Source organism: Strongylocentrotus purpuratus, unplaced genomic scaffold (assembly GCF_000002235.5).
Source record: "Strongylocentrotus purpuratus isolate Spur 01 unplaced genomic scaffold, Spur_5.0 spur5_contig_812, whole genome shotgun sequence".
In the NCBI taxonomy this organism is placed as follows: domain Eukaryota; kingdom Metazoa; phylum Echinodermata; class Echinoidea; order Camarodonta; family Strongylocentrotidae; genus Strongylocentrotus; species Strongylocentrotus purpuratus.
In genome coordinates, this window is record NW_022145516.1 from 1,438,423 (window position 1) to 1,463,989 (window position 25,567).

At 36.4% G+C, this 25,567-nt stretch overlaps 1 protein-coding gene across 1 annotated transcript in view; it reads left to right on the plus strand.

The window, feature by feature from the left end:
- The window catches only part of LOC764957, a 234,848-nt gene that overhangs the window by 167,107 nt on the left and 42,174 nt on the right, over positions 1-25,567 (plus strand). Inside the window, exons 90-119 of the mRNA XM_030978301.1 lie at positions 392-529; positions 3,182-3,280; positions 4,505-4,660; positions 5,103-5,243; positions 5,766-5,873; positions 6,128-6,283; positions 7,155-7,295; positions 8,343-8,450; positions 8,878-9,039; positions 9,791-9,946; positions 10,628-10,732; positions 11,382-11,537; positions 12,573-12,710; positions 13,044-13,142; positions 13,931-14,089; positions 14,574-14,714; positions 15,215-15,367; positions 16,439-16,579; positions 17,065-17,163; positions 17,794-17,898; positions 18,962-19,114; positions 19,997-20,137; positions 20,437-20,535; positions 21,443-21,541; positions 21,816-21,953; positions 22,842-22,991; positions 23,300-23,398; positions 23,880-24,032; positions 24,253-24,390; positions 25,224-25,322. Coding sequence (XP_030834161.1) covers positions 392-529; positions 3,182-3,280; positions 4,505-4,660; positions 5,103-5,243; positions 5,766-5,873; positions 6,128-6,283; positions 7,155-7,295; positions 8,343-8,450; positions 8,878-9,039; positions 9,791-9,946; positions 10,628-10,732; positions 11,382-11,537; positions 12,573-12,710; positions 13,044-13,142; positions 13,931-14,089; positions 14,574-14,714; positions 15,215-15,367; positions 16,439-16,579; positions 17,065-17,163; positions 17,794-17,898; positions 18,962-19,114; positions 19,997-20,137; positions 20,437-20,535; positions 21,443-21,541; positions 21,816-21,953; positions 22,842-22,991; positions 23,300-23,398; positions 23,880-24,032; positions 24,253-24,390; positions 25,224-25,322 — 3,930 coding nt within the window. The remainder of the gene's footprint in view (positions 1-391; positions 530-3,181; positions 3,281-4,504; positions 4,661-5,102; positions 5,244-5,765; positions 5,874-6,127; positions 6,284-7,154; positions 7,296-8,342; positions 8,451-8,877; positions 9,040-9,790; positions 9,947-10,627; positions 10,733-11,381; positions 11,538-12,572; positions 12,711-13,043; positions 13,143-13,930; positions 14,090-14,573; positions 14,715-15,214; positions 15,368-16,438; positions 16,580-17,064; positions 17,164-17,793; positions 17,899-18,961; positions 19,115-19,996; positions 20,138-20,436; positions 20,536-21,442; positions 21,542-21,815; positions 21,954-22,841; positions 22,992-23,299; positions 23,399-23,879; positions 24,033-24,252; positions 24,391-25,223; positions 25,323-25,567) is intronic.

The following is a 25,567-nucleotide window of genomic DNA, read 5'->3' on the forward strand; positions in this document are numbered from 1 at the left end:
AAGTTATAGTGAATGCAAACTTTCCTAATTCACAACATAGTTCGATGTCTGCAGTTTTTAGTCCTCTTTTAAATCATATCTTTCTGTGAGGTAATGGAAGGTACGTGGTTGGGAGGGTGTCTGACTATGTGTCTCTTCTACAAGTAATAAGGGTTCAATAGGTAGACAAATACGTGTAATTCACAACGTACTTTGATATCTGCTTTTTTTTAATCCACTTTTTATCAACGATGCCAGTTTTCAGGCAATAGCCTGAATTCTGGCCCTGGCGAGTTATTTTCAGACCATATTTTAGGCTTGTTTGTGTTCAAAATTGCTTATTCTAGGTGATTTTCAGGCCCTCTGGTCAATTCTAACTGGCATCCCTGTTTTATTTATGTCTTTCTACTAGGTAATGGAAGGTACGTGGTTGAGAGGGTGTCTGACTATGTGTCTCGTCTCCATGTGGTAAGGGTTCAGCAGGTGGATACAGGGGTCTACGTCTGCACCGTGGGTATGCTCCGAGCGTCCTTCACTCTCACCATAGAGGGTAAGATTTATTTTGTTTCTATTTTTTCTTCATTTTATATTATTTTATTTCCAGGAACATAGGCGAGTACAATGCCAAAGAATACAAGAAAATGATATACAATTGTAAATACAACTAGACTTTAATTCGTCACTTCGACGAATTAGGTGATACGTATAATAATGGTTTACATAACGAATAATGCATTACACGATATATTATTTTATAAAATGCTTTTCCTATTATGATCTATCCATATGTCAAGTTTAAATTGCGTCCCCTTGATCAGGGATCTAGGGTAGATAGATTGAAACAATATATGACCTTTGACCCTGTACAGTAACCAGTTACACCTTTGACTCTAATTTACATCATGAAGAACACATTTTGACGATTTTATCTTATTCAAAGAAATGAAAATGTAATTGATAAATGATTATCATCATGATAATGATGATCATGATGATAATGATCATGATCATGATCATGAGCGCGATCCTGACATCTTATTACAAAAATGAGGGTTGATTTATATAGCATAAAGTCTCAGCGACAACATACTCAAAAATCAACAAAATCCAAGCAGAAATAACGGCGATATTGCTCGCAAAAGACAGGAATGTTGACTCCAGATTTGAGAAAAAGTCATCTCCCATAGGGATTACACGCAAAAAGTAATAGATTACGTGAAAATAGGGTAATAATAAAGTAAAAAGGGTTGTTTATGACATTATTTGCGATTCTACGTGTTTAAAAAATCAAAGGAGATGGTACAGTGAAGGTCAAAAGGAAAACAAAGTGAAGAAAAAAATTGTTGGAGACACCCGGACTCGAACCGGGGATCTCGAGGTTGGAAGTCAAGTGCGTTACCGATATACCAAAACATCTCCCATAGCGATTACACGTAAACGCGAAACGGAATTCTAAAATCCTACTTTGCAAGTGAAATATGAGCATGATCCCGGCATCTAATCGAAAAATAAAGGGCACATTGTGATAGCTCATTGTCTCAGCTACAACATATCCGAAGCTCAGCGAAAACAAAGCTAAAACAACGGAGATTTTGCTCGCGAAAGACAGGAGTGTAGAATCCAGTTTTGAGAAAAAGTCATGTCCCATAGAGAATACACGCAAAATGTGAAAAATTGACATGCCTCCTTTAATCGCAAAAATACTCCATGATACTTTTGTCAAAAATAAAAATTGTGAATATTGCATTTGTAGAAAATTGTCTCAGCTATAACATATCAAAATGTGAAAGAAAATTAATCCATATTTACAGAGATACAATCAATTTTCCAAAAATATGCTGACGTCATAATATGCAAATTGAAAATTTGAGTTTGGAGGCCATTATGATGACGTCATGAGTTAATTTAGGATCAAATGAGACATGAAATCATATCTCCGACTCATAATCTATCCAAATATGAAAAAATATTAGGAGTTTCTATCTATTCTAAAGAGTTACAATTAATTTTATATAGGCATGTTTTTGCCCATGTATTGTGGATAAAGGTAACGCAAATCCGTGCGTGCTGTCAACTTTGACGGACGCTCATTGCGTTAATAAAAGGTGAACAAATTATCAAAATGCTTGGAAAAATGTACCAAATATGATGACAGAAAAAAATCGGCGATTCTATGTTGCAAAATGCAAGTACGCGCGAAAACGCGCGCGCATGCGCGTGTGCGTAATTTTTTTATCAAATGCTCCATATGGCCTGAAACGTATGTAAAAAAAATTTGGGATGATTTAAAGCATTTAAAAAAAATTCGCGCGCGTAAACGCGCGGACGAACGGGCACGCGCAAATTTGCGTACCTTTATTGACCTCAAATTAACCGGACGGATATTGATCTTATTCATGATAAATATGAATGAAAAATTACTTTCCGTTATGAAGATATGATCATAAGTTGATTTTCACAAAATGGCGCCTGGATGACGTCACAATAATTTTGAGTCTTTGAAAAGTCACGCAGTTCTAAGTTAGACTAAGATCTATCATCATTGAAAGTTTCATGACAATGGCTTTATTCAGTCTTGAGATATCCTGCGAACAAAATGGAGGAAGAATAATAGGAAGAAGAAGAAGAATAATAATAAAAATCTTGACGAAATCAATAGGTGATACGTAGACTTCGTTACGTATCACCTAATTACAGATTAAAGAAAAAAATACATCAACTATGCCTGGGGATTATCAAAAGAAACTGAGTTTCTGTAAAAGGCTTTTCTCATTAGTTGATGGTATAATATATAAATATACACAAGTATACATAAATATATATATTACTTACATAAGATATACATAATTTAATACCAAGAAGATGCAAAAGACATATCATGATATCATCAATATAAATACACTGTTCAGGTCGTAAGAGTGAACCAATTCAAAAGATGAAAGAAGAAAACAAAAATTAAGCTAAACAATTTGATAATAGCCTGAGATGGATGGAATTGTAAACATGTACGTGCTCAACGGCTAGAACATGCAGTAAATGTTGGTAAGGAAGTTATTTTTTTGAAAAAAAATCAAAGTGAAATGATTAAAATGTACCAGAAATGTCCATGTTTTGGCTACTAGGATTATATTGCAGATCACTGTCTTGCTGTTGTAATCACCAAACTATGTTTTCTTTATAATAATTTCATTTTCTCTGTTAGCTCCTGAATGTCCTCTGCCATGCTTGAACGGAGGCACGTGTGTAGCAGGAGGATGCCAATGTCATGCAGGTTACACCGGAAGACAATGCCAGAATAGTGGTAAGTAACAACCCTTCTTATACCAATCATTATGGGGCATTGCAAGAAAGTTGCGATTGAGTGCAAGTTGCATAATTTGCAACTGTTATTTGCAATTGATCGCAACTGAATTGTCTTGCAACGCCCCACTAGTCTCCTAAATTTGATGAGATTAAAGTTTTAACAATTAAATTATGATACTAGATCCACTTTTTATTTTCACCTTCTCTCTCTCTCTCACTAATGGGGCGTTGCAAGAAAGTTGAGTTGCGATTAATTGCAAATTTTCAATTAATTGCAAGACTCGCGCTTGATTTTGGAGATTTGCAATTTATTGCAATTTTCTTGCAACGTCCCATAGGTACCGTAGTACTGCTTCACCATACATCTGACACCATATTCATCAGATACTCCTTTATTAAATGGAGGTGTAACCAAACCTGCTATCCACTCCTCTCCTGTAAGAGGTTTTCCCGATGCCCAGTGCTCGGTTGCAGAGCCTTGCCCCCAGCTCTCCTAGAGGGTTCCAAATCAGGTGTATTTGTAATTTAACAGCCCTCCATGACTTCAAGTTGCTCTAAAAACCCATCTCTCTCAATTATAATTTTGGCGTACCGTAATACTTGTGTTGTTTTAGTTTACCTGTATTTCAGACAAGAAAGTGATATGTTCGAGATTGTAATATGTACAGCGCCATTAGCGTCAGAGCCTGGCGGATACCGGCGCTATATAAATATCCATATTATTATTATTTGTAAATCACTGATCCTACTATACCAGCACAAATTCAATCATGGCTTTCTATGTTCATGTAACTACCATTACCTTAACTCAAACAAACACTGCTGTATAAAGATAGGGAGATGTGAGTCACTCCCCCACCATACCAACCCAATTGCCACATGTACCATTACCAAACTGCAGCAAATAACTCCTAAATGTATCCCCATTTCGCCAATTAATTCCTTCATTTTCACAAGTTTCTTCCAGACTTTTACACTAAAAATTTCAAGTGATTTTTGTCAATCTCTAATACAGTATCAACAAGTTCAATAATGGATTACAACTACCATAATAAAATTAAACAGAATGTAAATGATGTTTCCAGGCATTAATAGTAGTTTCTTAGCTTTATGAAGAAGAATAAGAGGTGTTTTAATAATTGGTATATCAGCGCTAAATGTACTTTATGTTACATTGGAAGGAGAATCCTCATCTATGTACCTATTTCTCCATACTTTCCAGGACCACCCTTCCAGGTGCGGATCCACCCCCCTGATACCAACCAGTACCTTGTAGGTCAGGATATCACGTTCCTATGTGAGGTGCCCCAGGGTAGCCCCTATGGTAGGCCGCAATGGAGAGGACCTGATGGTGTACCCATCGTAGCCATCACACAGGGTAGGTGTTTCTGTATTTCGTTTGCTTCTGTAATTTAGTTTGGCAAGGTCTCACAAAACCATCATAATTAGAAGTTCACCGACATCCTATTGAAATGCCTGTATTAAGTTTAACACACATTTCAATGGGATGTCAGTGAACTTGAAATAGTGACGGTTTCATGAAATGCTACCCAGAAGTTGCAATCTGGAAGTCTGCTTTGTCAATGAATGATGCACGAACCTATTGTACAATCTGTTTTTGTGTTGTCTTTGGCATAAGGGTGATGGCAAAACAAAATTGCTCACTTTATTTGCAGCTTCTTATTTTTGTTTGTAAGGACAGGATGAAGAGATGATAATGGTAACCTGAAGACCACTTCAGACAATATCCAGGCTGAGATGTGTTGTGAAGATATCGCAAGTCTTTAAAATGTGTACTGAATGAATTCCTTTCTTCTCAGGAGCTCCTAATCATCTGAGCTCCCAGGAAGTTGGATCCTACCTGACCCGCCTTGTTATCAGAAGCCTTCGTCTAGATGATGCAGGCTCATACACGTGTTATGTCGGACCTCATTCTACAACTTTCACCATCACCCTGGAGAGTAAGTAATATTTTTTTAAAGCGTATTTGATTTGATTTGATTTGATTTATTTATTTATTTATGTTTGATTATCTTTTTCTTTTGCACTTTTACAAATATATATCGAACAAAACGTTGCAAATTTTACACATGACGAAAGAGTGAGGCTGTCTGTAACAAACCGAAAACATCAAACAGGAGGGTTGACAAAGTAAGCAAAGCTTAATAGCATGACTACCATCAATGGATACATAATAATACAAATATGGAGGAAAAAATATTGGTAAAAGGGAAAAAAGAAAGAGGAAAAAAGAAGAAAAAAGAAAGAGGGGGTGTACACCAAAATTCACAGTTGTAAGTGGTAGTTGGATTTCAATTTGGTATATGAAGATAGGTATCAACCACAAAATGTATACTTTACTCCGTACTTAGAGAGGAACCCTTGTCACAGTACTTTGTACCTCATACTTCCCTTATTCCCCTTTTATTTATCACAATCCGGAATTCTTGGAATCAATATCAATATGTATTCTTATTCTGTAGGTACTGGAGGTCGACCCTGCACGGCTCCTTGCTTGAATGGAGGGACCTGTATGGATGGTAACTGTATTTGTCCTCAAGAGTTTACTGGACCATCATGCGAGAGACAAGGTAAGATGACCTGATTAAATCCTTGAAAGAATGTGATGATGACAGTTGCCAGTGCTAAAGCCGAAGTAATTAATTTGAAGATACCTTAGGAGCAAATATAGCACTTTTCAAAAGGAGAATTTTCTTTATAGTCAAATTATTAAAGACTTGTATTGCCTTTTGTTCATCTTATTCTTTCCCTTTCTCTATTTTTTCCTCTCTCCTCTTTTTCTCTCATTGGTGTTATATCAATATTTTTCTGCTTCTTCCATCAGTCACACCATATGCAATCCGCATCATCCCGCCCACCGACACAACGCCCTCTGTTGGTCAAACCATCAGTTTTCTTTGTGAACTTAGACAGGATGGCCAGTACACAAGTCCCATCTGGAGGCTACCTAGTGGTCTACCAGTCAGTCCAAGGGGATTCAGTAAGTTGATCTATGATATATATAATAATACATGTATATCGGGTATTATCATCATCACTTTGTGTTTGATATATCCATTTCTGTTAATTGTGTTTAAATGTAAACGCTCAAAATCTAAATGTTACAAGAAAAGGGAATAAAATCCTTTGTCCATTGTCTTTATCTTGTTTACTTTTCCCTCTCATCCACGTATGTAAATTCGATTTATATTATGTATGATGTGGAATATATTGAAGTTTTCATTATAATTTTTGTTATTCTTTCCTTGAACTAATTTTTGTTTCTTTTCCATATTGGTGTATTTGTTAATTTTCTTTATATTTTTGAACATTTCAATGTTGTAATCTTTGTTTTTATCAGTCTCCCGACTGTTTTAACAAGGAATTTTGATTCAATAAACCAAAATGAATGAACGAATGAATATCATCCTAAGGTAGTGCATTACTTTCTGATAAACATGTACATGTGAATTCACAAATGGCCAGTCTTTTGTTTTGAGCAAGGTATCTGTTATACAAGTGTGTATACCGGTATTCAAGAAAACCATTATTTCATCGTTACTATATAATGCCTACTTGCACACTGCTTATGAAGAACAGAGTACTAGTATACTGTCGCAAACATTGACTATCTCTTCTTCTTTTCATAAATAACGGGTGATTTTCAGAACTGTTACGAAAGATGAATGTAGTTGATTGAACTATTTGAACTTCAGTTCTTTTTAATACTCATTTTTTTCATCAAAAAATCAACAAAACGTCATTATAGGGACTATTTTCATGTGGCTTCATTGTAAAAACTTATCTCCTCACCATTGCATCCTGTTGTTGTTTATAATAATTAAATATTTTGTGCATGTTTGTGTTTGTAGTTGGTAGTCAGCGGATGTACACCCAGAGCTCCTCTCCCTACTCCACTACTTTGGTGATCGAAGACATCCAAGGGAGTGATTCAGGGACATACTCCTGCGCGGCTGGCCCTCTTACCACCTCATTCACAATCAGCATTGCAGGTAAACATTAGTTGGGATAAATTTCTTGAACCCATTAAAGGGAGAGGGTCGTCAGTCTCCATGTCCAGAAGGCCATAATTCTCTGACACCAGACTTGATAAAAAGACCATCAATGGGTGTACAAGTCTGCACACAGCAAGCTCATATTCCAATCAAGAAGGGAAACGTAAGATAATGACTTTACCATATGGGAAATAGGTGGAAAATGCAAAGCATTACGTAAGGCCTGTTGGTCCTAAAACTGAAGGCTAATCTTGATGATTGACAGCACCTGTTATAGTGTAAATACCCGAGCGGTGTTGAATTCCCCTTGAGAGCCCACTACTCTACGTCTTTAAGTAACTTGGGATTATTTTGGGGGTGCACATTATGGTCGTACTGCATTAACAATAGAGCCTGCTATGACTTAGGTCTGAAGAAGTTTGCAGCACAGGAAGTGAAAGATTACCAAAACAGGTAACATTTTATTTTTATAGAGAGAACTCTTTTCAAAATTACATCACCAATCAGATGAACCTCTTTAGTAATCTAAGGATTTGGACGAGTTGTTCAACATCTGCTCCTGCGACAAATGCCTTGCTGCAATTTTCTTCTCTAATCCTGGATTCACACTCTGTAATCTTACCATAACCCTTACCCTAAGCCTAACCTAAAACTCAAATGCAACTTTAAATCTAACCATATTATTTTGATGAAATAAAGCCTAGAGCAAAAGTCACTGGAGGAAACGTCAAAGCACCTTTAAACCGTCTTTACGAATGTATTCAATAAGCCAGTTTACATTTGCAGTCTGAGCATGAGCAGATAAAGGTCATTGCAGACCTTATTGTGAAACACACAGAGACAATGTGCACTCCACGATACACAGGTCAAAGTATTGTTTGAGAGGGGGAAACAAAGGCTATTTATGTAGCACCTCCATCGCTGTAGGAGTGATTAATTCAAAATGTATAATTTGGGACCTTATGTTTTTTAAGATCTGTGGATATTCAGGGTAATTTGGGACACGTGCTAACCGTGAATTGGTCTATTATCTTTGATTTCTAGTTGAGCCAACATGTTCCAGACCCTGTCAGAATGGAGGAACCTGTGTGAATGGAGCATGTGTGTGCTTCCCTGACTATACTGGAGATCAATGCCAACTAAGAACTGCACGTAAGTTTAAATGCTTATACTACAAACTTTTGTGAGCACACTTCATAAAGTTGATGGTACATGTACATGCAGTATCCACATTTTATTGATTATTCTTCTATAATTCTACCAGAGCGACATTAAAAATGCATATTTTCAGATTATGTGATATTAAAAATCTACAAACAATGAAAATATTGTTAAATATTTCATCTTATTAAATGCAATGGATACGTAGTAGATATAATAAAGGTTGAAAAAATACAAATAATACTTCCCAGGAGTAGAGATGGTGCACATTGTGCATGAAAGAATCTGATGACCCGGGTCATAATATCTGTAAATCGCAATAGAGACAGTATTTGGTATCAAGAACTATATCAATTCAGATGATTATTATTATCATTATATTGAATTATGTATATGATGATTTCTTGTGTCTTTTCAGCTCTACCTGGTTCATACCGCATCACCATCACCCCGTCCATTCAGCAGATTCCTCGCCTAGGTTCAAGCTTCAATCTGGTCTGTCAGGTGTCTAGCAATAGCCCCTTTTTGGACCCTGAGTGGCGAGGAGCTAATGGCCAGCTCATTCCATCTGCATCACTAGGTAATCATCAAATGCCGTAATGCTTAGCTTTATACATGGGTTTAGTCATTGTGTGACTTTCAATATCTAATTTTTTTTAAGGGTGATTAAAAAATAATACATGGAAGTTATGTCTAGCAATAGCTCCTACCTAGTTCTTCAGTGGAGGGGGGGGGGGGGGGTGAGGACTTATTGCAAGTTTCTTGAGGTGATCATCCACGTAAAAGGTCTTTAAACCTGAGCCAATTGTAACAGCTATTAAATTCCAGTTTTTAATGTGGCATGTGGCAAATAACAGTTACGTTTGAGGACTTTTCTAGCTATCTTGTTTTATGCATATAATAATTGCCTGGTGTTTTGCAAAGACAACTGGTCATATTGATAAAGGATGAGCTGGAACCGAATTACAAGCATGTTGAGGTTGTGTTTTCATATGTAAAAATTCCAATCTCCACTGGGTACATGTAAGCTTTCCAAAACTGTAGACATGGTCATCACTCGGTCACCATATGGTCAGTAACAATTTCATTAAAGGCCAAGTCCACTCCAAAATTAATTTGCTTTTAATTGATGCAGATAAACAAGAGTGAGTTGATAATTTTTCTTGTGATTTTTAAAGTTTTTCATGTCATTAAAACTCCAAAACTTTCTTATCAGTAATCCGATTTTGCTCAAACTTTTTTGATTTGTTTGTCTGCTTTTTCTGCTTCTATTGAAAGTAATTTTGTTAAAGTGGAGTTGCCCTTTAATCGTATATTATCTTTTCTAACAGGTGCAGTAGGACGATTGTACACGGTAAAGACAAGCGACAGTTCCTCCATCCTCTATATCAACAGCGTGATGGCCGCAGATGCGGGAAGCTACTCCTGCAGTACAGGGCCACTCACTGCTACGGCTAACATCACAATTAGTGGTGGGGGCGGTACAGGTAGGAAGTGAACAGAGCCATCTATACACAGAGTTTGGCCAACTTGGTTTCACCGGTTCTAGCCATGGCCTATATTCTTTTTTGTTGTGCTTGCCTAACAAAGCAGTAGTCGCCATATTGTGTCCAACTCTAACCGGGTCGGCCAAACTCTGTGTATAGATGGCTTTGGAAGTGAAACTATTACATGTTTTACTTGTGCATTCTGGCTATCTCTATACCCAGGCTGGTACACAGGGGGTTGGCGGGGGGGGGGGGTTGTTTTTTTATGTGTGTATTTTTGAGCAACACCCCCCCCCCCCTTTGAGTTTGACAAAATGTCAAATTTCCAAATTTTGAGACCAAAGAAAAAAAAAGTGTCCTCTTATCCCCCCCCCCCCCCTCCCCGCCACTTAATTCAGCAGCTGGCTGAGTCGTTGCGAAATTTTCGGCCCGATTTAAGAATGTTAAACCCCCCCCCCCCCTTGAAAAAATCCTGCGTACGCTACTGTCTATACCATACAAAATTGATAAAAGAATTTGCCAGTTCGTAGATTAAATCTGTGCATGAATGAGCATAGAATGGCCATATGCACCAAAATTGTTCACCCCATCGAGAAGAATAATGGATTTGTGCTCATGTAAGTTATGTTTGTAACGGGACATTTTTACAACTGTATATACAACTTTGTTTAAATCCCTCAGCCATAGAGGAACGTTGCTTCCCCCCATGCCGAAATGGAGCAACCTGCTCTCATGGTAGATGTGTATGTTTGCCTGGTTACAGCGGACAAGCTTGTGAACAAAGAGGTATGTTCAAATTCATTAGGACAGAGGGGATGCATGGTCTAACTTTCATTATATGTGTTTTTGTAACTTTAATGGTAAATATTATTCCTGTAAGGTGAAATATTTTTACATAATTTCACATTTTATGTACTCTGAGTTATTTATGCATCAAGGTACAATTAAAAGAAACTTAATTGAATGACTTCTGATGGCCTTGATTGACAGGCATGTGGTTTTCATACACAGTCATTATAAGCCGCGCACAGTCATATGAGGATGCTTTTAATGGCCCATACATATGCAAATTATTTAGGATTGATTATGTGACACCACAATGCTTATCCTTAGGTATTTTGCCTTAAAGTCAGCTTTATTAAATAAATTCTTTAGATGTGATCTCAATGCGAGCTGAGCCATATTACTTAGCCAAGCAAAGTGCTAAATAAAATACTGACTTAATCTACGTACTGAATTGAATAAGTCAACAGGGGTGCTCAATGGCCGTTTCACAATTTTTTTTCAATGACAAATGACAAAAATCAGTGACAAATCTGCTGATATCCAATCAGAAGCAAGGATTTCAGTAGCTTATAACAAAAACTGTCAATCGTCACTGATGACAAGTTTTGTGAAACACCCCCCTAAACATTTAATTTATATTCCCCTGTAGAAGCTATCCATGTCCTGCCGGACATTCCGACCCCTGAGAGCGAGCCCAGGATTGGAGATCCTCTCAGACTCCTGTGTCAGGCACCTATTGGGAGTACGTACGGTAACCCAACGTGGCTGGACTCTAACCTCCAAGCAGTACCAGGAAGAGTCATAGGTGAGTCAGGTATTTTGTATTTTCCCACAACCCATCCTGGTATTCAGCACAAATTTTCCATTAGAGGCAAGTCCAGGAATTGAAATCTTAAAAGAATTGTTATCTTTTAAGATTTTCAATTCTCAATGTCTTCACCGGTCTTCCGTATAACTTCACTACCATTTGAAAATATTGTTTCCTTACCCAATTAATTTGCTTCTCCCGGTCTGTAACCCAGTCTTTAATGTTGAGAGGAAATGTGTACAGAGAGAGAGAAGGGATTATTTAAAACTGGGAATTCAAATATATAGGTATGAGAAACTTCAGGTCTAAAACTAATCGGAAAAGAAATCATGAAGTGAAAATTGTTCAGTTTTATGAAAGTTACATGCCTAAAACAAGAGATTTCATTACCAATCCCATGTTCCCAAAGGTTTCCTTTTTGGAAAAGTTTGCAGTTTACTTAAAGGTAATACAAAGTTTTAGGAAATTTTGAAAATTGAGTGGGTAGTGATTCTAAACAATTTTGATATATTTGGATGCCCCTGTGGATGTATTATAAGCACTAGAAAATTTATCCCGTAAAACACTTCTGCTTTCGAGAAAAATTGAATTAAACAATTTACTGGTGTTCCTGGTAAATGTTGATAAATTTCAAATAGCTCCTACGGCCTTACAATGGTAGCTGCGACCATGAAAATTTCAGAATATGTTGTTGTGATATATAATTTCCAAACGGGAATAGCTAATCGGTCGATTTTAGTCAAGACATATTGTTTTATAGCTTTATTAATATCTTGACCTTGAGAGGGAGCTATACAACATAAAGAATTTATTGTTTACAATTTCATAAGTTTAGACTTGATTTCAACCACGAAAACGATCACTGAATATTGTAGGATCGCATATGCTTCAAATATGTTCATTTGAACCAAATCCATGACCCCATACCAAAACTTTGTATTACCTTTAATGTCTGTGAATCTGTAGTGAAAACCTCCAAATGATATGCTCAATCGTTTACTTGAGATTAACATGTAATGGTAATATACACAGGTAACGAGCGAGTGTATGTGGACTATCCAGCGCCAGGAGCAACCCGACTCAACTTTGAGGCTCTGAGTCTCCAGGATGCAGGCAGCTACACTTGTCAAACAGGACCTCTCACGTCCATCTATGAAATTGACATTCAAGGTAAAAAACAAGTGAAAATTGTAGATATATATTCCTCTTCCTTCCAACTAGTTTCTGCCCATTCCCCCTTCACAGATTTACTCCCTTTCCTGTGTAGATGTTGAGCTGTTAGCTACTGTACATGATTCCCTTATTATCCTAGGCTTAATACATGAATCAAATTCTATAACTGTCCATCATTGTCAACTTCACTATTACTCTTTAAAAAGTTTGTTTGAGGTCAATTTCTGATGATGCCTCTCGTCTCACCACAGAGCATTATGCTTCATGTATTTGATTGCTTTTTTTCACTTAAATGCGCTTTATCTACATCTTGCCTCTTTCTAAATACAGGTAATGATTGCGGAGGACTCTGTCTTAATGGAGGAACCTGTAACTCTGGGAGATGTCTCTGCCCTAATGGATATAGAGGACCACAGTGCACAGTACATGGTAAATATCTTTTGATTTGTTATTTAGTGATCATGAAGTAAATTTTTTCAGGGGCAAAATTACAAATGTTAGTAGAAAACTGTGTTGGTGCTTGTTTGTTTGATTGATTTTATTTCTGCGTTCAACAAGATACAAATTCAAATTCAAAATACACAAATTTGAACAATAACAAATACAATGAATAAAATGTTTACAAAAGTAATTAAATAGAAAGTCATGTACAATTATATCGTACGATAAACATTTACGAAGCATACAAATAAGATAAGAAATTTATAGTAAATATTTTTCAATAAAGTAGAGAGGTAATTTAGAAAACAGGAGACCACCATCGTGTGCAGTTAGGCTGGAAATGGATGTATAATCATTTTATTTACAATAGGCAGAAGGGGTTTATGTGAAAAACAAGGTGACTTATATATGTATCCTTTTAAATGGACTGTTATAGATATTCAAGATTTATTCAGCCCTTGTGTGAAGGCATAGTAGAAGTCTATCGGTTTTATTCCCAGGCTAACGGTGTCCAAAAAAGTAATTGTGCCTCCATCACACATTGACATTCACTTCACACCTTTCTTGGCCATAGTACTAAATTTTATCTTTTGTCCTTAACTTTTTTGTCTCAAAAAGATATCTTGTTGGTGGTTTATGAGAAATTGAGAATGACTTCAGCCTTGCCCCTACCATTTATATCATACATCAAGACGTCTGTTTTACTCTTTGGTTTCTTACTTGTTTTTGTAGGAATACATTTTTTAATGAAATGCCTTTGTTGTCTTTGAATGTAGATATCAACGCCTATGTGATACGGGTCATACCAGTGGACCATACCATTCCCGTTGTAGGGGAGCAGCTGAGAGTTGTTTGTGAGGTGTCCCCTGACAGCCCCTATGGTGCTCCAAAATGGATCGATCCGCAGGGTGAAGAGGTCATGAGTTTCGCTCCAGGTACTGGATAAATGTATACTGAAAACAACTAAAAACTTACATGTACAACTGCAATCACATTATTACGATGGTTACCTTGCTTCGGGTAGGAAAAAGAAGCATATATGCAGCTAAGTTATCTAGGGAAAACTTCTTCACTTTCTCTTCACACATAATTCAAATTGCTGTGATAAAAAATATACTTGGACAAGCTTTATTTTCAACAAGGTAACAACTCCAACTGAAATTGACCTTTGATGAGCCTCTTACAAGTACATTGTATACCATCTATTCCAGATTAAATTGATCTGAATTTAATTACTGACTCAAAAAGGATTTAAAACAGAGATGTGAGATGCAAGTTGTATTGTATTATTTCCTGGAATAGTTTCATATTTTTCTAAACAGAAATTTTAGAATTGCGTACAAGTGAATAGTCATTTTTAAAAATTGAAATATGTCTTCCATTTGTGAACTAGTACAAGACTTCTTACCTCATTTTCAGGTCCATTAGGCAATGTGTACACAGAAACACCCACTTCACTTTCAAGAGAAATGGTATTCACCAGTCTAACCGAGTCAGATGGAGGCGTCTATTCATGTGTAGCTGGCCCATTGATGTTCAACCATACGGTCGTTGTACATGGTAAGATAATGTAGGACGTGAACAGTTTAATACCAACTATTTGATAAAAAAATTGAGATTTATAGGGAATCCTCAATATTAGTCATATCTTAATCCAATGCAATCTGTGGATTGTAGAGCACCAATATCGATATCTAATCAACAGCACCATTGAGACTAAAATTTACATGTGTAATATATGATTCCATTGGAGTAGGTGGGAGTTGTGGCTATATAACTTTTCTTTTAAATGAGGGAAAGTCATAGCTGAGATGGTTAGAAATTATATTAGGTGAGAAATATATAACAGGTGAATGATTGTTACTTATTTATTTAATTTGGGTTCTGATAATGTCAGTACAACGGATAATAGCAGGAGAATGAAGTAATTCAGCACTACACACACAATTTTTTGATGTATTTACTATTATAGTTATTTTTGAAAAACTACACCTCAATAATATTGAAAAAACTTTTTTTCTTCATATCATTTAATTATTTTGCTGTCCCTATTTTTTTAGGTCCAGGTATGATTGACATTGAGCAACCTGAGAGCCCTGTGTACAACATCGGTACCAATGTGTCTTTCGACTGTCAGATCGCTGAGAACAGTCTGTACAGGAATCCTATGTGGATAAATCCAAGAGGTGATGCAGTCCAGCCGCTGGATCAAGGTAAGTTTTGGTGACGTGGTCGAGGGGATATGTCACCGGACTGTGGATCACAAGGTCCGCGGTTTGAGCTCTGTTGTGGCACTAATGTGCTTTGGCAAGACATTAATCTACATTTGCCACACTCGACCCACGTAAGGTAAATGGGAACCTGACAGGAATTAATTTCTTGAAATGCTAGAGCGTCGTAATGGCAGCCATGCTAAAGCCGGGGTAATAATTTCCAAAGCTCTTTGGAAGCACATAGAGAGGTTATTATGTGAAATGCGCTTAACAGAAACCAGATATTATTATTAATGTTATCCTGGTTTTAAGTTGTTTGGCAAGTCCTAGCATAGCTTTTTGTCTCATGTGTTTACCAACCACAGCTAAGGTATTGGTATGTTTGAAGATTGAATTAAGGGAGCTTTGCAAAATGTAGCAGCCCGAAATGACATGTCCGCAAGGAAAAAGTATCAGGAATACATATGGATCTAATATGAGTTTGGCTCCTTTGAATATAAATCTCTATTCGAACCTTAGATAAACCAAACAAATGGAGCCACAAACATGATGAATATCCACCGCAAAACTCAATAATAATAACTAATAATGATAAATCTCCTTGAAAAAAACACCTTTGGTGCTCAATGAATTGAAATGAGCATGAAAAACAACAAATGCCATAAATTAAACTATTCGACAAATTACCAAAGTAACAAGCATGAAATAATAATGACAGAAGATTTAATCTGCTGAATACCGAATTCCCCATTTCTATCATGTGATAGCAGCGACTAGCTGGATCCCGTAAGCAATAAGTTAACATTAAGATTTTCTTTCATAAATTTGATTTTAGACAGTAAAAATTGTCAGATAATTATTGTAACTTTATTGATTTGCTTTCTATATCAAAAAGGGCTTCAGTAACTTAGAGCGATAAACTTGACTAACTCTTGCTATTTTTTGCAACATTTATCACATGAATAATAATTGTTTATGCTGAAATTCAATGTAACTTTAACTTTTGTCAATAACTAAATGAAATCATACTTGAATTTAGAGATGTGATTCTGTGCTTGCTCTTTTTCCCAGGCGGTGATGCCCATCTTCACACTGTACAGTCTTCGGAGTCGTCATCAATACTCAATCTTGTTGGTGTGTCTCCGGTCGATGCAGGAACATACAAGTGTGTTGTTGGGGACTTCCAATCGACCGTCAATGTCATTGTCAACAGTAAGAATAATAAGTTTATTATCTTAAGAATTTATAAATGTGAGATTTTGTAGAGGAAGCTAGATACAGCATCACATCAAGTTTCTTACATGTTACTTGTCTCCTTCTTTAAAACCAAGGCAGTTTTGTTACTGTGTTTACTTTTGTCTTAATGGGCTCTAATTATGATAGCATCTAAGTGAGAGGAAAATAACAGCGTTTCTTGATTACTGGGGTTCCCTCCAGCACCTTACCTGTGCTGCACATATGAGTTCAAACAGGACAGGATTGGTAAGTGGGGATGCAGGACTGGTAGACTTCTTATGAATAATGTTCGGGTGGGGTTCCATCACTCTTCCGAAAGTGGAGAATATTCCATGCATGCAAAAGTGTCTGGTTGTAGAGTAGTTCGCTCTCATATCTACTACATGTTTATTTATTTTTAAATTGTCCAGCTCATGTATCATGACATTAATCTGGAAACTGTCTTCATTCTTTTGTCATAGTTGAGGAGTGTGAACCTCCATGTCTTAACGGTGGAGAATGCATCGCCCAAGAATGTCTTTGCCCATACCCTTTCACTGGACCAATGTGCGGACAGCTGGGTAAGTTGAATAAGTCTTTTTATACTCTTCCTTGAACTACCATATGATATTGTACTAATAATTCAACTATAGAAATGAAAATGATGATGATGACGATAGTGATGATGGTAATTTGTGTAATTATACTACTGCTGCTACTACTACTAATACTACTACTACTATTACTACTTCTACTACTACTACTACTACTACTCCTACTATTACTCCTACTACTACCAGTACTGATAATGATAATAATGAGGATAATAATATGAATGATCGAGTCTGCATCAACGTGTATTAGCATTCGTGATTTGAATAAAGATTGATGAGCTTATAAAAAGCTTGGCAAACTTAATAATACTTCCTACCTTTTGGCATATACGTAGCAAACAAAATAGAATGATCAGAATGGGAATTTGGAGATAGTTTAGTGAATTTTGATCCGTAAAAATCGACGCTCTTAGACCACATTTTTTGTTCCCCTTGAAAATGCCTATAAATACCACTGTTCTTGTCTCCCTTGGGTGGTCTTTATGGACAGGTTTCTACTGTATATGAATCAAGATTATAATGATTCCGGCATCTGAACTCGGCTGAAACCAGATTTTACTATCGATGTTTAAAATGTTTCCCTCATGCCCTTTACAGCCTCCATGAGGAGATGCTTGAGACCATGCCTGAATGGAGCCGAGTGTGTAGATGGTGTGTGTAACTGCCTCTATGGATTCACTGGTCCACAATGTAACATGATAGGTAAGATCAATCGCTTCTGAATTGAACTGGTTTGAACTGAATTGAACTGAATTGAACTGGATTGAACTGGATTGAATAGAATTGAACTGAATTGAACTGATTTGAACTGAATTGAACTGAATTGAAATGGATTGAATAGCATTGAACTCCGCTGTAATTATACTGAATTGAGATGAGTGTGTGATCTCTTGATTTTGATCTCACTTGAATTGAACGTAAGTGCGTTGATCTGACATGAAAAACTAAACTGAACTGAATTAAAATTAAATTAGTTAAACTAACTCAAGACAACTGAACCAAACAGGAATGAATCGAACTAAAGTAAAAAATAATTGAGATGCACTGAACTGGAGTAAAATTAGTAGAAATGGGTCTGAATGGAAAACGATTAGAATTACACTAAACTTTATTGAATCAAGTGAAAAGAGTGGAACAAAAAAGATCTAATTATATTTTCTTCTTTACAGAAGAAAATCTGTTGTTACTCTTTGTAGTATTTGTTTCCACAAAAGGATATTACTGTACTTTTCTAGAGAGAATTAATTTCTCAAATCTGTATATATGACTAATGTTTACATGTGGGATGTGATGTGTAATTGTTAGGCACATCTTATCCAACAACGATGTGATCATACACGTACATGTACCTTTAGGTATATCCTATGTTAAAGATAAAGGTGAGTTCTGGTCATCCGATTGCAGTGTGAAAGAAAAGGCGTGGAAAGGATCAGAAAAAGTTGATCATGTAGCATGTATTGGTGTGGACTGCAACGTTCTGGAGTCATCAAAATCACAATAAATTTTGCCCAGTCTTGCTAAAGTAACAAACACTGTACACAGAAAGATGTACATGGGACTACATAAATGATGTCGGGGCTACTAACCTTGATTTCCTAATCGTTCTATGGTCATTACTCAGCCAGTATACATTTTCTACCAAATTGTTTGGCAAATGACATTTATTTGTAATCTTGAACATTCAGTGTAAGTTTTGTTTGATTCTGTGAGGATTCATTTTCTTTTTTTACCAGAACTCACCTTTATCTTTAAATTGTTCTTGTAGATGAAGGTATTGTACGTGTAAGGATCCCTGATCAGGATAATCCAATCCTGGGTGCCGATGTGAGCTACATCTGTGAGGTACCTCAAGATAATCCTTATGGATCACCGATGTGGATTAACCCAGAGGGAGAGATAATCGGAACCATGGGATTAGGTGAGTCTCCTTCTATTCATCTTGCCTTGTCTTTGTCAGTATTTTTGCACATGCTATATATTGAAACATCCCTTTTAACTGTTTGTATATGCCACTCAAGTAAGATAATAATAATAATAATAATTATAATTACATTTATAGGACACTTTATACATGCGTTTTTAAGCGCTCAGGTGGTACTGTCTATCTCAGTATAATTATTCAACATGTTCAATAGCATAACAGCAACAAAATAAAAGATCCTCTTTGCCTTCTTCTTTTATCTGAAAGGTTTTGTTTTGTAACAAGTCATTGACTATTTTGAGATTCCCTATGCGATGATACATTATATTAATAAGAGATTAAGATTTGAATAGGTTTGTACACGTCCAGTTCTTGTATTTCATAAAGCAAGTCTTGACTGTGGAAAGGGTTACCTATTTATTGTGGTTATTGCCCTAGCTATGTTTGCCAGCGGTATTGGTATTGATGATTTGCTTTTTCAAGAGATGCAAAGAAACAAGCTAGAATTTACATACCTTTGCAATAAACTGATTCATTTTGTCACTTGAGTTGATTTCTTAATATTTCATTCCCGTTAGGCCTGATTAGCATATTCCATCTGTTCCTAAAGGCAATGTGTTGATTTTTTTGTTTATAGGGAGTACGCTCTTTTATATTTAGAAAATTCATTCACTGTGGGATATGTCTTAATACGATTTGCTCGACAGTTTCACTGTAATTTATTTAAATTTGCATAAATATTTATGTTTTTACGCAATGTACACAATTCTGCAATTCAGCCATTTGGCTGCAAATGAATTTTTAATAAAACCATTACCATTACCACCATTACCATTACCACAATTACCATTACCATTACCATTTCTTGTTTGATTTTAGGAGGTGATTCCCACATGAAGACGGAGCAGATATCTCCTTATGCGACTCGCCTCTTCATTATGGACATCCAGCTGGAGGACGAAGGGCGGTACATCTGTGCTGTCGGACCCCTAAGAAGACTCTTCGACATCATGGTGGATGGTAAGATTGATAAGGATAACTCTAGTTAGATTCTCTATGACTTTGATGGTAGGAAATCTTAAAGCTCCACTGTACTACTTATAGCTACTTGCGCCTTCTATAGTAAACAATGCAGTGCCTCTAAAAGGACTCTGCACTATCATCGTTGATGGTAAGAAGGATTAGATCTGTATTTAGGTGTAATAATTATTAAGTCAGGATACGCTTGGAATATCACCACTTAACCCATTTGTGCCACTATCATTTAAGAACAGTGGGTGTAAATTAATTTAATTAATATATTTATTTTGATTTCTCAGAGGTGGCATGTATCCCTCAGTGTCTGAATGGAGGAACCTGTCTTATGGGCAAGTGCTATTGCCCTGATAGCTTTACTGGACCAGCTTGTCTGCAGAGAAGTAAGATTGATTTCATTTTAATTGTCATGTGTTGTTGCTTCCATGTATATACATGTATAAGTAATTATTTAAAGTTCATATTGCTGCTGTGAGTCAGAGAGGTGTTAACTCTATGCTAACCCACTGACTAGTGAGTTATCTAATTCCCATATGCTTAACACAAGGACCACCCGGTTCCAGTAAGCAATGGGTTAAATGTCATTAACACCTTTCTGGCTGTCTACTGCTACTGTTTTTCATCAACATTACTTTTTTCCAGGAACCTATATCATACAAGCACTGCTTTTTAATAGGTTCCTCACATTTTACTTTATCTATTATATGAAATTAGAATCATTGACATGTGCTCATTTACGCTACCATTGTATTGTATAATTTTTAAAATGTTATATGTATGTTTATATTTTCTGTAAAATGTGGAACATTAAAACTTGAAACTTGACATGTGATATACATGTCTATGTTGCTGGCACTGTTCTGTCCTTGTTTTTCAAAGTTATTATGAATATTATTGCTCAATCTTTGTATATTGATAGACACTATATTTACTGTTAAAAGCCTTATATTTGATGGTCCCAAATGAATTTTTGATTTTGTTGTATCGGCTCCTTGATCTGGATATTGTTAAAACGGTTAATAAGAAACAATTTTAATTGTTTAATTATAATGATGGACTGTTAATGATCAACTGTGGTAAAACAAAAATGGAAGGAATTAATTTTATACACATAATTTTATACATATGTAATGGAAATCTTGAAAAAGATTAATGTGAAAGTGAATTTCTTATGTCTTTATCACAGTCATGTGTGAATGTTCGTATGTCTTTATTACAATCTTCATATGTGAATTTTGCTATGTTTAATTACAGTCCTTATATATGAATTTGCTTATGTCTTTACTACAGTCATCATTTGTGATCCGCCATGTTTGAATGGTGGGATGTGTCTATCTGGAACCTGTAGCTGCACTGAAGGATATGGTGGAGAGGCTTGTGAAATGCCAGGTAAGAAACACTGTTGCAATTCAACATTGGAAGAAATATATTTTTTCTAAATTCTCATTGTAATTCCTGAGTAATCCAATAAAAAAATCTTCATTGTACCAAGTTAATATAAATAATTGTAAGTGGGTGATTTTTTTCAAACACCAGCCTTTTTTATTTGTCTTTTCATTATGAAATGAATAAATGATCAAAGAAACCAACATTATTTCAATGCCAATCAAATTCTACCAAAATTAAATAAACTATTTGTAATGACAATCTTTTTCTTTATTAGGTGTGGATCTTACCATTGATGGACCAGAGAGTGTCATTCTAATGGCTGGTAATGATCTTCGTCTGATTTGTCGTGTCAGTGATGATACCTACGGCAGTCCTATGTGGTTGGATGCGCAGGGAGACAAAGTTTCTGAAGGTATGCCTTAGATTTTCATTTGTTAACCTGTTGACTACTTAATTGTATAGGTCCCATAGGCTTAACACAGGGACCACCAGGTTCCGGTAAGCAAAGGGTTAATCTTTTCCTATATGTCAAGTGAGCGATGATCATACCTACGGCAGTCCTATGTGGCTAGATGCGAAGGGAGACAAAGTTTCTGAAGGTATGCCCTAGATTTTTTGTTTTGTTAATCTTTTCCTGTGATGTAAGTTTTTATTAAATGAGATATATTCATGACAAACAAAAAGGCATAGTTTGCCTGTTAGTTGTGGATCTTGGAATTGATAGAACAGAGAGTATTGTTACGATAGCAGGTAATGACCTTTGGCTCGTCAGGTCAGATACCTATGGGGGTCCTATGTGGTTGGATGCGCAGGGAGACAAAGTATCTGAAGGTATGCCTTAGATTTTGTTTTGTTAATCTTTTCCTATGATGTAAGTTTTAATTGAATGAGATACATTCTTTAGAAAAAGAAGGCTGACTTTGTTAATTGTGGATCTTGGTAATGATGGAACAGAGAGTATAGATATGATGGCCAGTGATGACCTTTGGCTCGTATGTCAGGTCAGATACCTATGGCAGTCCTTTGTGGTTAGATGCACAGGTTGCAAAACTATCGGAAGGTTTGCCTTTGATTTTCATATGTTAATCTTTTCCTATGAGAATGGATATAACATAGTGTTCTGATGGACTGTAATGACCTCAATCTGAGAGGGAGAGAGAGAGAGGCCACATCTTAGTACAGATATAAACTTGTACAAACAACTAAAGGGAAGAAAGTACGTAGAGAGAGAAAGAGAGAGATAAAAAATATTTCCAGAAGTTATCTATATCAATAAAATTGTAATTTATTTTATCTGTAGGTACACTGGATGAGGCCATTGGCACATATCATCACACCCATTTGATGACTGAACTCATTATGTACAACGCACAAGCCTTTGACTCAGGAGAATACACGTGTGCAGTGGGTCCATTCCAAGAAACTACCATGGTACTGGTAGCCGGAGAAGGTATGTTTAAAGAACTGTAATGGAAAGAGGGGGAGAGAAAGGGAGGGAGAGGGAGAGATAGGGAGGTAAAGGGAGAGGGAGAGAAAGGGAGGTAGAGGAAGGGAGAGGGAGAGATAGGGAGGGAGGGGGGAGGAGGTTGGTGAAACAGAGGAGGAGATAAGGTGATATATGGAGAACTAAAAATGGAAATGTGTAACAAAAAGAGAGAATTATGAAGCACTTACATTGGACTTATTTATTTAAAACAGTATTTTAGAGTTCTTAATTTCCTTTTTTACTTTTTCCTTTTCCCTTTCTTGTCTGCACAGAACCAGACTGTCTTCCTGTGTGTCGGAACGGTGGGGATTGTGTGAACGGGGTCTGTCAGTGCACATCAGACTGGCTTGGCACAGAATGCAAAGTACCTGGTAAGTAATGAGAATGTTCACACTGCTACACAATTTCATACAAAGCTTCCGAAGAATGTTTTAATAGAATAATGTGGTGGCAGGAGAAAGATGCATTTAGAACACAAAATGCATAATTGTTGGAAATATGTCTTTTCGTGCCACTACATTTCGCTAAGCTACCTATTGGATAATAAAACAATAGGAAGTTAAATTGTCATATGTAATATTTTCATTTCTCACAGGGATTAATTTCGCCTTGATAGACTGAAATTTGTCAGGAATTGCTGTTGTCACTCCTTCTGTGTTCAATGTGCAATATTGTTTCTATTTTCTCATATATGAATGGTCTAACTATGGTCACTTGACATGTAATCTTTCATAGATGCAATGTATGGTTCTGTTTTCAGGTTTCAATAACAGAATTTCTCTATACACTTTCACTTTTCATGTATTAAAAAAAAGAGTTGATGTCCATCCAACATTATTTTCATTCTTTCAGCTAATGGCTACATCTCGATCACCCTTGACCCCGAGCTTCAGTCGATACCTGGGTCAGAGGTCAGATACTTGTGCGAGGTCCAGGAGGGAGATCATTTTGTGCAGCGTCCTCAATGGTTCCGCAATGGACAACTCATCCCTGCTCAATTTGGGAGTAAGAGACCTCTGTGTGAAATGCAAAAATTCAATGTTGATACTCAAGAATTTTATGATGTGAAACTTTGGTTATTCTTACATCTTGTGGAATGCAATTCCTTACTTTCGACAGTTTCTACTTTACAGTAACCTATAATAGACTTATTTAAATTTATATGAAATTGCCTTCCAAAAGAAACTTTTTGTAATTCATTATGTCTATAATTCTTTTTTTACAGATGTGAGCAATGTCTTTGTGAATGTTTTGAACAACATGAGTTCAGAGCTTGTGATTAGAAACCTGAGAGAGACTGATCTTGGCGTTTACTACTGCACTGGAGGGTCGGACGTGAAGTACATCAATGTTAACTATGCTGGTTAGTATTAAAGATTTGTGGTGATGGTAGTGTTAGTTGAGGCTGTGTTTGGCTGAAGAGATAATGGTGGTGTCCATGGTGATGGTGTTGTTGGTAATTGTTATTATGATGGGCAAAGTGGTAGCAGTGGTGGTAGCATTGATTATGATGACGCTGATGGTAGTAGACGATGGTGATGATGATGATAGTGATGTGAAATGAGGTTGTTATGCTTATTTAACTATTGATGCCTTTAACTTTTGTTAGGGAATATTTTAATGATACATCTCATCTTCAAACTTTACTCGGAGCAAACAGCTGCCGTCAAATCAACAATGAAATTACAGGCTTCACATAAATCAAAAGAGGAATACGTCAAGGGTGTGTAATGTCCCCACTTTTGTACAACCTGCGATCAGAGTTGAATTTCAGGGAAATTTACAGATATGAAGGATGTCAGTGTTGGAGGTGTAAACATGAATAATTTGGGCTACGCTGATGACACATGCTGTGTGCAGAGAGGAAAGAACATCTGCATCAATTACTGGATGTAATAATGGTCAAAAGTGAAGAGTTAGACCTGCATGGTAACTTTGTAAGAACAGGTTAACTTAAGTGAGGATGAGCATATTGCTGTGGCCATATTTTGTCGAAGGTACAGGGTACAGGTTATAGTTGCTATTTGGTTTTATATGTTATTTTTATGATTAGGGTTATAAAGAGTATAAGCCACTCGGATAGGAATATGGTCAGTGTTCATATTGTATGCAGTGCAGTTATCGTAGGAGTATGTTTGTCAGAACTTTAGAATTACATGAAAATGTTTATGGGATTTTCTTGTCCTCCTTGAACAGAGATAGAATGCAACCCACCCTGTGTAAATGGAGGAACCTGTAATGATGGAGAATGCCAATGCCCTGAAGGTTTCAATGGACCTTCATGCTCCAGACAAGGTAAGGCCAGCTTGATTTGCAGACATCTGTGTTATCTGATTATTTCTAATGTGCTGATACTACTTGAGTTTGAGTTTTGAATTTATTACTGTGACCATTCAACCCATTGACTGGTTCTCAGCATTTCATATTTAGTCTCCCTCTGTTTCTTCTTCACTCAATTTGTTCTGGCCAATCGCTTCTCGTTCTCATTTGATGTCCTGCAAACTGTCTGCCGTCGTCGATAAGGCCTAAAAAAAGATGTT